Source organism: Camelus dromedarius, chromosome 3 (genome assembly GCF_036321535.1).
Source record: "Camelus dromedarius isolate mCamDro1 chromosome 3, mCamDro1.pat, whole genome shotgun sequence".
In the NCBI taxonomy this organism is placed as follows: Eukaryota; Metazoa; Chordata; class Mammalia; order Artiodactyla; family Camelidae; genus Camelus; species Camelus dromedarius.
The window spans coordinates 80108763-80122434 of record NC_087438.1 but is presented as its reverse complement, the minus strand read 5'-3'; the positions used below and the strand labels follow the sequence as shown (position 1 = coordinate 80122434).

The window sequence follows — 13672 nt, the reverse complement described above, 5'->3', positions numbered from 1 at the left end:
GAGTAGCAGGCTGAGTGAACCAGTGATCTGATCCAGACACACACACACATGTATATACATGTTGCCTGTGTGTGTGTGTGTGTGTGCTGCTTTTTATTTTGAATCACCTAACTAAGCCCCGCCGCTGAGTTCAGAGCATGGTGATCCTGAACAGTTCCTCACAGCATGGGTGGGAGGACGAAATGAGAGAAGTAGGAGAGGTGCCGTAAGTGTGGTCCAGGTGTCACGTACTGTGCCACGTGCACGTCCCTCTGTGTGGAGCAGGGCTTGCGTGTAATTGCAGTTGCCGTTCCTTCCGCTAATCTTGCCTTTTCTCTGCCTTTTGGCAACAAAGGCATGGCTCTGAGGAGACTCAATTGGGAAAGAGATACAGGGATGTGAAATCAGACCTAATATAAAGCATCTGACATTACAAGCAGAAAGTAAACAGCACTTACTTAGTGCTGGGGGTCAGATGTTGGCACAGCTCTGTATTAGCTCCCTCCCACTTAGTATGTAAGTCACACAGAGCAGAGTGTTAAACATTAAGTGACTTTCTCCTCCCTTTTGTCTTTCAGATTCCTTCGTGGCACTGAATGGTAAGGAAGACATTATTCATAATTTAATATCGATGGAAATCTATTTGGGAAATCCTGTGTCACTAACTCTCTTGAGGATTTTCAAATCTTACACTTATTTTAAATTAATTTTTTAATTCTCATTATTTTTTATAGACATTTCAACTCCTCTACCAGATCATGAAATGTCTTACAACACAGTATATGGTCAGTTTATGGATTTTTTTTTTTTACTCTTCAAGCCACTCATCCTTTGGTAGTATATAGTCTTCATTCCTAAACATCATGGACCACATTCTTTGTTATTTCAGGGCCCCAATTCACTAAAATTATTCATAGATTTCATGATGCTTCAAAAATTACTCTACCTATAATATGAGACAACTGACATGTGAGAATGACCCCTACATTTTTAATCCATGTAACATGAAAGATGCCAGCCTTAGGGAATTTGGTGAATACATTTAATGAGTTCTTGAGGGAGAAGAAACTGGACATAAGTACATCCAGATAAAAGAACAGTGCTTATAACTAACAGGACATACATAGCTCCTTTAACTGACAGACAGTACCATTCCCCAAAATGCTGACTTTCAGGACAGCACCCTCCGCAGGGAAAATCCATGCAGAGTGCAGATGCCAAGTTCTTATTAGGCAGAACTTTCTAGTATAGCTGTTGAAATTTAAGCTCAGAAGGAGTATGAATATTTAGACATATCTTCAGTGAGATTTCTTTAAATGTATACAAGGAAGAGTAACACAGTGGAAATGATGTGGCAGCAGGATTCATCCCATTGTTCCTGCTCTGAAACACACAGATCCTGTACTAAACAGAGCCAGTCAGTCCATAAGCAAAATATTCTGAGTGCTTTATAAGAAAAGGTTCCACTTCTCAAGCTTCCCCCAAATGCTTCTTAAGGTAAACTATTTATGTGTTTTTTTAAAGATAGAAAAAAACATATATGTAATGGCAAATTTAAACTTCTGCATTATAACGGGGACAAGTTTCACCGACATGCAGACATTTTATCATTTTTATGTTTAAGATATGTAACAGTAACAGCTCTGAGGCAGTCTTTTAATGGAGACCTAGGTAATAAAGGAAGGGGGAAAAATAAAGAAAAAAAAGGAAAGAAAAGAAAGCAAGGTGGATTCAGGATTCAAAAAAAATAGTTCAGGATGGCTACCGAGGTGTTTGGTAGCGCTGTGGAGACTCTCACTCCCTGTGTCTAATTAGCCTCTTTGAAAGTCCTGAAGGCAATCTCATAAACTGGGGCCATGCAGATTTGGAAAACAGTGCTTGGTTTCTCCTGTCGTGAAGTCAGGCATCGCGGAGCAGAGGAGCCCACTGAACGCGTCCACCTGCAACATTCTCTCCTCTCAGATTCAAGCCACAATAGTGAACCATCGGCGTCTGGAAGAAAAGTCCCCCGGGAGGCAAATGCCGCCTAGTTTAGCTTGCTCTTCAGAAGAACCCACTTAGCATCTGCTCTTCTCCAGTATCATACTCTGCAATCACTTCCTATAATTGAATAATCTGTATCAGATACTGAGAGATTTGGGTCTTGAGTCTAATTGAACCAGCAACCTCCCCGGCATTCATCAGTCATACTAAGACCAATTCTAACTCCCACGTAATTTCTCCTGTAGACAGAATAATTAAACCACGGGGTGCTCTTTATGAACAAAAAATCACTCTCCCATTTATGGATCTCTCTTACTGTCTTTACAAAAGGAAAAGAACTTATTAATTCCTCCACATTAACACTTTAAAGGACAGTGCCCGGTCAACCCTCAGCTCAATCAGTGGTTTCTGTGATGAAACTAAAGATTTGAAATTTTCCTTTTAGCTAACGATGCTGTCCATTTCAAGCTAAATCTCTCCAGTGGAAAGTGGTTAGATTATTAAAACCAAATTGCTGGGGGTTTTTTTGAACATGGGTGTAGACCAAGAAGTCAACCCCAAAGTCCAAAGTGCACCCACTGTTTCTAGCTGTGTCCTCTAGATGTTTCCATAAAATTTCAGTGGCTCAGTGAAGACTTACAGAGTGACCCACAGAACCAGCACTGCCTCACTCTGAAAAGGGATCGTTCAGTAAACCATGCAAACTCTCTGTGGGGCAAAAGCTCTGTGCAACACCAGTCACATATACCAGAACCCCTTTTTAGTGAATTGGACCCTGATTATCTTCCTTTTCTCTTCCTCTTGTACTGACTTAATGTCTCTTTTTTGTGTCTAATTGGCTACAATCATTATTAATAGGTCAGAGTAGTTTGAATGGTCTCTAACCTCTGGATTTACAAAGACTTGTAGATATAGAGAAACATTATGATGCATATTAAAGATAACTTTAAAAATCTATTCTTGTATATTATAAGAAGAAGAAGAATCTTCCACTGATGAGAATGACTTTTCTTATTTGATTAACGAGATAAAATTTTAAGTTCCAAATTGTTGACATGTAATACGATATCTACAAAGGACTGCCTGGTTTTGTAGCATCATTTTGGTTACAAAAGTCTTTAAGGAATGCACAAAAATAATACAACCTTTAGAATCAGGTTCTAAGAAGGAATATAAGTGATTTCCTTTAACAGCTGTGTAAGCTTGGAGGGGTAACGATAATACACCTCTCTGATTTAAAACTAAGGACTGCTGCTTAACAGTGCTCTTACACGGTAGTTCTAAAACTTGGGAGAATCAGGCATTGCTTTCTCCAACTGTCTGATTCACCACTGACACGCACGGCCTGTCCTCAAGCAGAAGTTTAAAAGATTACAAACCTCAGGCTGCTCTGTTTTCTTTTCTTTTGAGTACATCGGATGCATGGTTTCTCTAGATTTACACCCAGAAAATGGAGATGAGTTGGGTATTAGACTAACACTCCAGCAATACGAAGGAGCTGATTTCTCACATTTGTGTAGAACATTTTCCTACCTAACTACCATCTGGTCCCCATTAATTTCCTCTCATAGCCATAGCTTTCCATTACCAATGAGTTTCCCATGTATTCGCAGCATATGGTCCAGGAAATCTTTCTACAGAGAATGGGTCCCTTAGGCATATATTTCCCCTAGATTACCGTATTAAAAAATGTTCTCCCTAAACCATACTTATGGCATTACCATAAAATTGCCCTTTGAACACAGTTAAATTGAAAGTGCTCCAAATGCATATCAATTCAGGTAAAAGAAATTCTTGCTACTTGGAAGAGAGGTTTTTTTTCCCCCCTTCCCCTCTTGCTAACTCCCTACAAAGCTTGTTTCTAATTGTTTGCTTATGCTGGGTGTTGAATTCTCTCTTAGGCTGATCATCTATTTCATTTGAGCATTGTTGAATTCAAGAGTAGAACACAGAGGCAACATTACAGACCTCAATATAAGCAAAAAGGAAGTAAAAGAAATTCTGTATTTCCAACCCCAGGTTAATAATTTTCCTACGCCTGTTCTCTTACCAGTATTGTGAGATGAGATGTGAAATTCAGAAATACAAAAACAAAAAGTCAAGATGCATTCTTGAATTTTAAACGAACATGTCTTTAGCAGTTGCAATATGAACTAGACTATTTGCAACAAAGCGAATGTTTGAAGCTGTGTAGGAGCCAAACTCTACACAGAAAGGGGCCTCTTAAATGTTACCAAAGCTTTGTGGTAACATTTAAGTGTGGTGCTTCCATGGAAATCCTATAGCTCAGATCAGCCACTTGGATTACTTGCTTTTTCCCTGCTATTATTTATATTTATATAAATATATATATGGTCTATAATTTATAGTATTAAAGTCTTTTGGAAATCCAACTTCCAACAATAATTGCAAGAAAGAAGAATGCAGTGCATTCATTATCATCTTTCTTTCCGGTGGCCAGTATTTTATTTATCACGTGTGTCGGTGATCACAGCTGGAGGCGGGAGCCACTTGTGAATCTGTCCTACTTTCTAGCAAAGGCACCAGTTACGCATTCCCTGTGGTTGCCCTGATGTCCTTTTAAAAACTGTTCAAGAGGCTGCTATAGGTAAGGTGGCTTAATAAGCCAAAGACTCTACTTGAAAACTCACAGAGAGGTTATACTTATTTCCACCAGAGAGTACAGGTAGTGGGGCTTCTTTAAATCATTGTGACAGTTTAGATCAAAGCAGCAGATACGATCTGCATTTAACCTTGTGCGGTGATGGAGGGGAAGGCTTAGAGATGCGTTCCCAGGAAACGTCCGGTTTCTGCCGTAACCCCCGACCTAGCCATTCTTCTGGCATTATCCTCTGGTAGGCTACTCGGGGTCTCAGACAGCCATCCCCTTGTAATCTGAACTGTAGCAGTCAGCACAGCCTCAAAAGCCACCTCTCCCAAGTGTAAGTTGTGAAACCACGGGACTAGCTTGGCTGGAATAAGACACAAAAGGCACAGCCACAGCAACACGGAGCAGCCGAGACCCCCATTCCGGGGGGGGAGGAGGTGGGAGCAGACCCCTCTAGAAGGCAGTCACTTCTCCCAGAAAGAGGAAGGCCTGCGACGTTGAGCTACAGCTGAGAACTAGACACATGCTCCACAAGAAAGGCTCAGGGCAGCTGAGTCATTTGCAGTGGGGGAGAGCCTCACCCACTGCCGTAAACCTGCCCCATCAGCCATAGATGGTGTCCCCAGAGCAGACACGTTCCGTTCCAGTGCGGCTGTGGGGATGCCAACGAAGGACTCTGATATTTCCTGAGCACCTGCTATGTGTCGGGTGCTGCTAGGAACTTCCAGCATTACATCAGTTTGTCCTCCCAGCACTGGGAGGTAAGGGACATCATCTCCACTTTGCGCACAAGGAAAACCAGGGCCCAGAGAGGTTAACTGATTCTCGGGCTTGCCCAGCAAGCAGCAGAGATAAGATTTGGCCCTTCTTCCCCTAGCTGCAAGTTCAAAGGGTCCTCTGCTGACCCTACCCGCCAGCCTCGCTATTGCTAGGGCAATCTCCTTTGAGTCTTTCACAGCCAGCGTGGGTATCCCACCTCCTGGCCTCTGAGTGAAGGGAATGTGGATGTCTCCGGTGATGTTCTCCCTAACTGTATTTGTGATGAAAACAGGGCACTCCAGTTCCCTCTTGCCCAGCACCACTGCATCCGATTCGGCGGCTCAAGAGGGGTATGAGTCTAGGGGAGGAATGCTGGACTGGAAGGATCTGCTCAATTCACCTGACAGCACAGACTCTTTGGGGGCAGTGTCTTCCCATAACCACCAAGACAAGAAGGGTAAGGCCTTGGAAGCACCTCTTCCTCTTGGGGGCGAGGGAGGGAAAAGTGGGGAGGACTGGGTAACTGCTTCCAGCTGAATCACAGCAGCATTTGAGGAACGAACCTCCAACACACCATGATGGAAAGTGTCTCAAAAAAGGCTGCAACCCAATCCTGTGCTAGGCTTGATCCTAAATTACTCCCCAACCCAGGAGAAACCACACAAAACAAATAACACAGCCTCTAAGCTTCCTCTACCCAAGAAGGGCGTGGCTTGGCCCAGAGCAGATGCTGGCTCCTGAGATCCCTTTTCCACTCCTCTTAGCTCATTCACTGATTTTTGGATCCTCTTTTCCCACCATAATGGAGTGGAATGCAGTGCGGGCTTTGGCAAGTGCGTGTGATGGAAGTAAAAGCCCGTTTAATCAGTGAATGGAGAAATAGCAGAGCGAAGTCTTTTCAGGCTGGTGGCATCCCTCACTCTCGCATGGTGCTGAATTTGAATAGAGCCGAGGTCCTGAGACGTTCTTAGTTGCCCTTAGAGGACAACGGCTAAAACAAAAATATGTTATTTAATCAAGCAGAATTGCTATGCATTTAAAACGGAAAGGAAGCTACGCGACATGAAAGGGACTCTACTGTGAACTGTCCTAAATTCTCCCTTGCTTTCTTTGCTCAACTGGAGACAGGAAATGTCATCTCTTTTCTCGCCATTGGCTGCTTCTGGTAACACATCCTACTTTAGTTGCAGCTGCAACCAAAGAGGCCTTTACTTGTCCAAAAAACAGTCTTGTAAGGCAGAGACTGAAAAGCTCAGTTATGTTGCGAGCTGTTTCCCCCGATTCAGAATTGTTTATTTCTATATGTTTTCAAGAGTTTCATCCAAGCGGGGGGCTGGAGTCTCGAGGGCAGACCAGCCACAGTAACCCTTGTAGGACAATCTCCATCACGTCCTTCCCTAGGGTTCTCTGTACACATATGTCCATCTGAACTTTCAGAGAATGTTTCTAGGCAGACTCACATGCTACATTTTTGTCCTTTTTTTTTTTTTTTTTTTTTTTTTTTGGCGGCTCATCTCTAGAGAGTGCTGTACACTCGCTAATGCCAAGCCAAAATGGGACAGGGTAGGTAGCCTTTTTAACTTGTTCTTTAACATATCCCCTTAAACGATTTTATTATTCTCCTGTAACTTTTATTAATAGGTCCTACCCCAGTCTTTTTTTTTTTTTTTTTTTTTTTTTTTAATTTTTTAAGTGCCTTTTGTCTCAGCAGCCTCTTTTAAGCCGGTAGGCTCCTTGCTCTTAGCATCACGAGGAAGCACCAGGCCGACCTGTGATGGGACAGAAATGTCACAACAGGCCACATGCCCTAGCATGTGCCATTATTTGTTATGTGTGGCTCCAGACCGCAGACGTGTTAGTCTTGGCTGAGTTCTCGAGAAGAGACAACACAGTAAAAATCACTTCGTGTTTGCCCACTGCGACTTTCTGAAAAACCAGCCAGCCCTGCCAGTAAAGCATGAAATATGTCAACCAAACAGCTAGCTGTTTGGTCATTTTCTCTTCACTTCACTGAGACGGATGGCGGGAATTTTCTCCGATCGTTAACTCTCCCAAGGGCTGGAGGTTATCAAACAGTCCAATTAACACTTTGACAGATCATTTTCAAATTCGGCATTGTTCATTCTCTTGGGTCTTATTATGAATCCTGACCAAGCTGGAAGCAGTCTACCGATTGTCAGACAATGGTGGCAGAGGTGACTGCATGGGTGTTTGACATGATCACTGTTCTCGTGCTATTTCTCCTTGCCTTGCCCGGTCAAATCGGAGCTTGATTTGTGACAACTGATTAGGTATTTGATGGGGCAATGACAATGAGTTGTTTTGCAGAAATTTTAGAAATTAAAAAAAAATGTAGCTTAATGTTCCTTTGACCATGATTTTTTTTATGATTTTAATTTCCATTTTGCTCTGAACTGTTTTTCCGTTTACTGTTCATGATTTTATTTTGAACCTCTGTTTTGTTTTGCCAAGCGCTGTGTGGTATGACTTGGTGATGGCGTTATTCTGTTGGAAAAGTCTTCTTTCTTTTCTGACTCATGATGACGTCCTTTAACTTGACCCAATCTGTGATCCCCTCGCTTCTTTTCATTCCCTGCCCTGGGTGCCTGAACGATGTCACATCCGTGTGTGCAGCATCTCCCGCGACGCGCGGGTCTCACGGGTCTTCTGGGGGCCTCTGGCGCGTGCTCTTCTCACTGGGCCGATTGTCTCTTGGGAATGTGACATTTGTGTGCCCCGGCTTTCGCAGCTAAATATACTCTGGAATTGTTTCTAAAACACCGCACATTTCCCCGCTAAGCAGAAAATGTGTCTGCTGACCAGCTAGCTGAGGAGGAGGCAAGTGTCCTGTGCCCTTTTTATTCTGGCTGCTGAACAAAGCCCAGGGAGCCGAGGAGCCCACAGCTCTGCTCCACAGAAACGCTGAGCACCCAGGGGCCGGTCCCACTCCTGGTGCCGCCTCACCCTCCAGACACTTCTGCATTTCCAGAGTATGTTTGCTTGCCTTTTTCTTTCCTTCCCTTGCTGTGTCTTTCGTCCTGATTTAATCCTGTGCGTCCCTCACATTCTGTCCAAGCACCGTTCCTCACCTGCAATCTCACCCCCTTCTGCTACCATTGTTCTCAGCCTCCCCCTTTCAAGGTAACAGACCCAGGCCCTCCGCCCCTCTGTGGGACGTTCCAAGGCTCTTTCCTTCTTCCCTGGGGGTGGCAGCCCGGGGCTGGACAGACATGCACGGTCGTACTAACAAAGCGTGGGAAGAGACCTGCAGAGCACACAGGAGCATTATCACAGAAAATGAAGTAATTTTCTCTCCCAGTAACTGGCCTTGCCCTTCATTACCCTCCTGGCCTTGTCAAATGTCTCCTGTCCTTGCTGCTTTTCTTTAAAATTGCCTGGTATCTTGCAAACCCTAGATTCATTTGTGGAGACACGGCCAGCCGCTCTGTTTTCTCTCTGGCTCCGTAGATGTCTGGGGCCTCCAGAGCCAGCCCTTTAATCACCAAGTTGATAAATTAGAAGCAGTTCTGGCTACTTCTTTCTTGGTTTTGCCACATTTGAAAATATATATTATTTATTCATCCCATAACTCCTGAGGTGGTAATGAGCAGTTACAAAGGGGCTCTAATTACACAGGAATAAGACAGAAAATCCAGTTTATTTTTAGATCTGGCTTCTCTCCCCTCACCCCCTTCCCACAGCAATAGAAGAGCTTTCTTTTCTAGGTTAAGCAATACTGAGAATAGCCACTCTTGTGCCTCTTGTTTCTGGCCAAAAGTACCAGTGCTATAAAACCTGATTTCCAAGAAGACTGCAAGATGCCTGAGGAAATTAGCCATGTACAGATCTGTCGAGGGAGCCGTGCAGCGTAGATGTATGATGTAAACGTGGACCACTGCTGCTTTTACGCAAGAATAAATCAGATTAGAAGAAAATCCCCTACTTCACTTTATTTTACAGAGTTCTTGTGAGCTCTCAGAAAACAGGTGAAACAGTCGATAGATACAAAGATGTTCCCCTCTGACTGGAAATGCCAGAACTGTAGTGAGCTTATGTATTTTGGGAAATCTTTGAAACAAGATATTATCACATTATTATATTTAGTCAAGAAGATGTGCTCATTACAGACAAGGAAAAGATACAGAAACAGAATTTAAATTAGAGATCAAATGAATAATTTAAACGAAAATGTACAGTAAATGCTGAATATATTTTAATCAATGTGCAAGCTACTTTGTAACAGCAATTTTTAGTTTGGGAAATAATATTCCAGTGAGATTCATAAGGTCTAGAAAGGATGGTGAGTAGACTGTCCACACTTAAATACCCATTTTATAAATCACAGAGTTTATCAACGGTCCTCTTTACAGCCAATTATTTATCCCTCAGATACATCACCGCCTCCAAGTAGGACATGTTGGATCTTGCATGTGATGATTTAGATGGCTCAGAGGCATGGCCTTCAAGAATACTGAATCACGTGGTGCAAAGTTAATGCCCTTTTCATTTCTCTATCCGTCTCCTCAGTTATGTCAGAGCAAAAGTCTTAGTTTACAAATCTAGAAACTTGCTACTGTCCCTTTTTGACAAAAGAACGGGCTTTGCCATGTGGCTGGAGCTAGCGGGAATGAACACGGTTTTGCTTTCGGTTGGTGTTACTTTTGTGGTTACCTTCTAGCTATGAAAAGTGACCCTTTTTTCCACTTATGATAGTGATATAGTTTCCACTTGAAAGACATTTTGAAGGTAATTTTTAAAATATTGACTAAACAGTAATGCAAGAAGTACAGGGATACAGAAATTCTAAAAGTAAATAACATGGTAGGTGAGACTCATGGGTTTCACTAGAATGGTGGCATTAGGAGTTGATGATGCAAGTTTGGATTAAACTCCTCCCAAAACTCTGCTTCTGGCATTTTGAAGGGGAGACTTAACAAGGGCCGTACCTTCCGCTGGCTGGGCTAGCACTCCTCTGATTTCTCGTCCACCTACTGAGCTCTGTGATGAGGGATGAGAAGTTTGGTCAAGGAGGAATTTAGAGGAAAATGGATTTGGACTGAAAAGAAATGAGTCATCCTAGGCTTGTCAAGCATCTGGCAAGATGCTTCTCCAGACCAACAGTGAGCATCCAAGTACAGGCTGAAGCTGGTTATTTCTCAAGTGGTGGCCTGGGGAACGTCTACCTCCAGCATGCCTGCCTCCTGGCCCCGTTCCCCGTATCTGAGCTCCCGTGGGGTCCCTGGCCTGGCAGCAACCTACACTTGACCCTCCTTTCGCTTTTCTCTCTTTCAAACTTGACCTGTTCTGAGTCCCAGGCCCTTAGAGCCAGGCTATCTTCGTGAACAGGCTAAGAAATCCCACCTGAAGGGAGTACATTTGGTAACAGAGCCTAGCCCAACTGCTGTTGCATTTTAACAATTTGCAATGCTTCGAATCTAATGGACTGAGGATTTTTAAGCATCTCAGTTCTCCCAACAGGGAAAGTGATTTCTTGGCTCCTATCAAGTCATGTGAAGGTGATCTTGTGTACAGAGGAAATTACTGCCGATGGCGGTAGTAAAGGAAGAAAAATAGGCTTCTCTTGTCTTCCTGACTCCTCAACTTGGACTGTATTTTCTCTGCCATTTCTTCAGTAACATTAACATAACAACAATGTTTTCTGAGGAGTCGTCAAGCAGAATTTATTACTGGCTCCACCATGCAGTATTGGATGCCAGTAAGGAGTTAGAGGCCGTACAAGAGATAGACATGGTTTCTGTCCAAGAAATAGCGAGCCGCCAGACAGACGAAGCACACCAAGACACAAACATGCACCCGAAAGCCTTTATGGCCACTGCTGTCTCTTTGGGCAAGGCACAGCCCTGCGCGACAGACTTCAGAAAAAGCATCAGACAACTGAAGACACTTGGCCGAATGCACCGAGGACACAGCTTTTGGAAGCAGTTTCCCAGCCCGTTTTCCTTAGTCCTCCTGCTCAGTACCAATGTGAGAGTCACATATCCCTTGACAGGGAGGGTCAGGGAAGTGAAGGATGCTTGGGACGGGGGGGAAAAAAAATCCGGGGGGAAAAGCTGGCAAACTCAGGCTCTTTTGAGCAGCCTGAGCTTTATTTCAAAAAAACTAACCCCGTGGTAATTTGCATAGCTCTTACTAGTAACACCTATAGGATCACAGCCATTTTTAAATGTGATGGAGAGCAGCCCAGTCCTGGAAGAGGACTCAGAGGAAGGGCTTGGAAGGGGTTCTGTCCGACGGAGAGGGGGCTCTAACTTCCGCCTAACAACTGACAGCTAACTCAGTTAGAGAGGAACATGACGGTCAGGGCCAAGGGAACATGAGGAGATACAGAACTGGCCACTACCCTTTTGAATTGGAGTCTACTTATTTCAGTTTTTGAGGGTAGAGGAAAGGTGTCCTTCAAAGTTTGTAAGAAATTTGGCACCTAAGTTGCTGTTGTGGCTGATAATGAAAAAAATATATATACAATTCTGGAAATTTAGTCCATTAGTATATTTTTTAATTTGTTAAGTTGTGCTGTATCTGCCCTGTAAAGGTTTAGTATCCTTTTTATTACGCTCTGTTAAACTATTCTAATCTCCAGAAGTTTAGAGTGAGTCTAAAGAACATTTATGGGAACCGTTACGAGAAGCTCATTATTTGGAGGTAGAAGAGAAGCGTTGCTACATAAAATAGAGTGCCCAGGTAATCGTGAATTTCAGATAAACCATGAGTCATTTTTTAGTGTAAGTATGCCCCATCTGTTGCATGGGGCATACTTGTACTAAAACATTATTATTTACCTGAAGTAAAAATTTAAACAGGTACTCTATTTATTTGCTACCTGGTAATCCTGTTGAAGAGGTTGCTGATAACTTATTCAGTGAGTATAAGATCTGGAGGAAATTTGCCCTTAAATGCTTAGAAAGTCTAGAATAACCCATATTAGAGGAATTAAAGTAAAACTTCCATTCTGTGAAAAATATTATCATTCTATTTAATTCCAGAGAATTGCCACTACAAATTATATATGTGTGCGAAATACGTTAGAGTAATTGAAAAGATTACTTCTGAAAGCAGGCTTTCAAATGCCACTTTTAAGTTGAAGAAGGCTTCGAAATCAAACTGTTCCTAAACGAGGACATGATTGAAATAGTTCCTTTCTAATTTCAATTTAACCTCAAATTTGTATCAACTGTTACATAAATTGTATTTTTTATTTTTCTTCTTTAATTATTATGGCTGCCTTTTCCCCTCGCCATTCCTCATTTCCATAACTTTGAAGGAGATGAATTGGAATCCAGAAAGCACACGAAATTAATAGTTAATTTAATAGAAAATGCAATAATGGTGACAGAAGCCCTAGTCTCAAAGAAAGGCAGAATGGCAGCCTTCCTGCCTTTTGTTCTTCATGCACTCAGTAGACATGCAGCAAACATGCTACAGAGAAGCCTTATGCTGCGTATTACAGGAGACACAAACCCTGCCCTCAAGGAGCTTGCAGGTTAGCAGGGGTTGCACACAGGTGACTCCCGGCTGGCAGCAGGGCAGAGTGAAGTCTGGGAGCGAGAGAAGTATATCATGGGCCAGAAGGGGAACTGAGATTGAAATGCTAGTCTGGAGCCTGAAAATTCATGCTGAGGGGGTGAGGCTCTACCTGTGGGTAGTGGGTGATCGGAAGATGGGTGGAAGGGAGAGAAAGCAGAGATCAAGAGTTTGGTAGATGATCGATATGTAATAAATTAAATGTTCACTTACATTGGGTTATTCGTTACCTATACACAGTAAGTTTGGGAAATGGAATTTTGCATCCATTTTGGATCTGCAGGGCACTTCTCCACATCACTGGCATTTTCCATACCTGCTCCTTGCCAAGCTGAGAGCGCTGTCCCAGGTAAAGCCCCCAGCAAGCCCACCTCCAGACCTGGCTGTCTCTGTCACGTTGGTTAAACCACTGGGGCACGTGGCACGCGGCTGACTTCATCCAGAACAGATTTTGAAATCGGGGGAACTGACAAAGAAGTGATAATAGAATCCAGGGTGCTACCATTTACTTTTATTATATTAGCATTTCTTAATCACCTGCCAGAAAAGTAATCTACTTGTAGTCTCTGGCTTTCCTTTGAGAAACCAAGGAAAAAGATACCTTGAGGGCAAGTCAGGTGCTAGGCTCTGCTGCCCCGACATGGAAGTTTCCATGAGAGCATGGTGGGGGGAGGGGGGCAGGGACCGCAAAGCCCACATGGTTGGCTGTAATTCTTCCTACAGCCAGGCAGGCAGAGATGTAGATTTGATCTAATTAATTTTGTATCCTCTTGACAACTTGCTGAATTTATCTGAGGTCTT

General features: G+C 43.2%; 1 protein-coding gene across 3 annotated transcripts in view; it reads left to right on the top strand.

Moving 5' to 3' along the window:
* SEMA6A (semaphorin 6A) overlaps positions 1-13672 on the top strand; it is a 118874-nt gene that overhangs the window by 92501 nt on the left and 12701 nt on the right. Inside the window, exons 17-19 of one of the 3 annotated variants that reach the window (XM_010987493.3) lie at positions 558-578; positions 714-764; positions 5622-5786. In XM_010987493.3, the coding sequence (XP_010985795.1) occupies positions 558-578; positions 714-764; positions 5622-5786 (237 nt within the window). The remainder of the gene's footprint in view (positions 1-557; positions 579-713; positions 765-5621; positions 5787-13672) is intronic. The other 2 variants (XM_031448865.2, XM_031448866.2) reach the window with 2 other exon arrangements.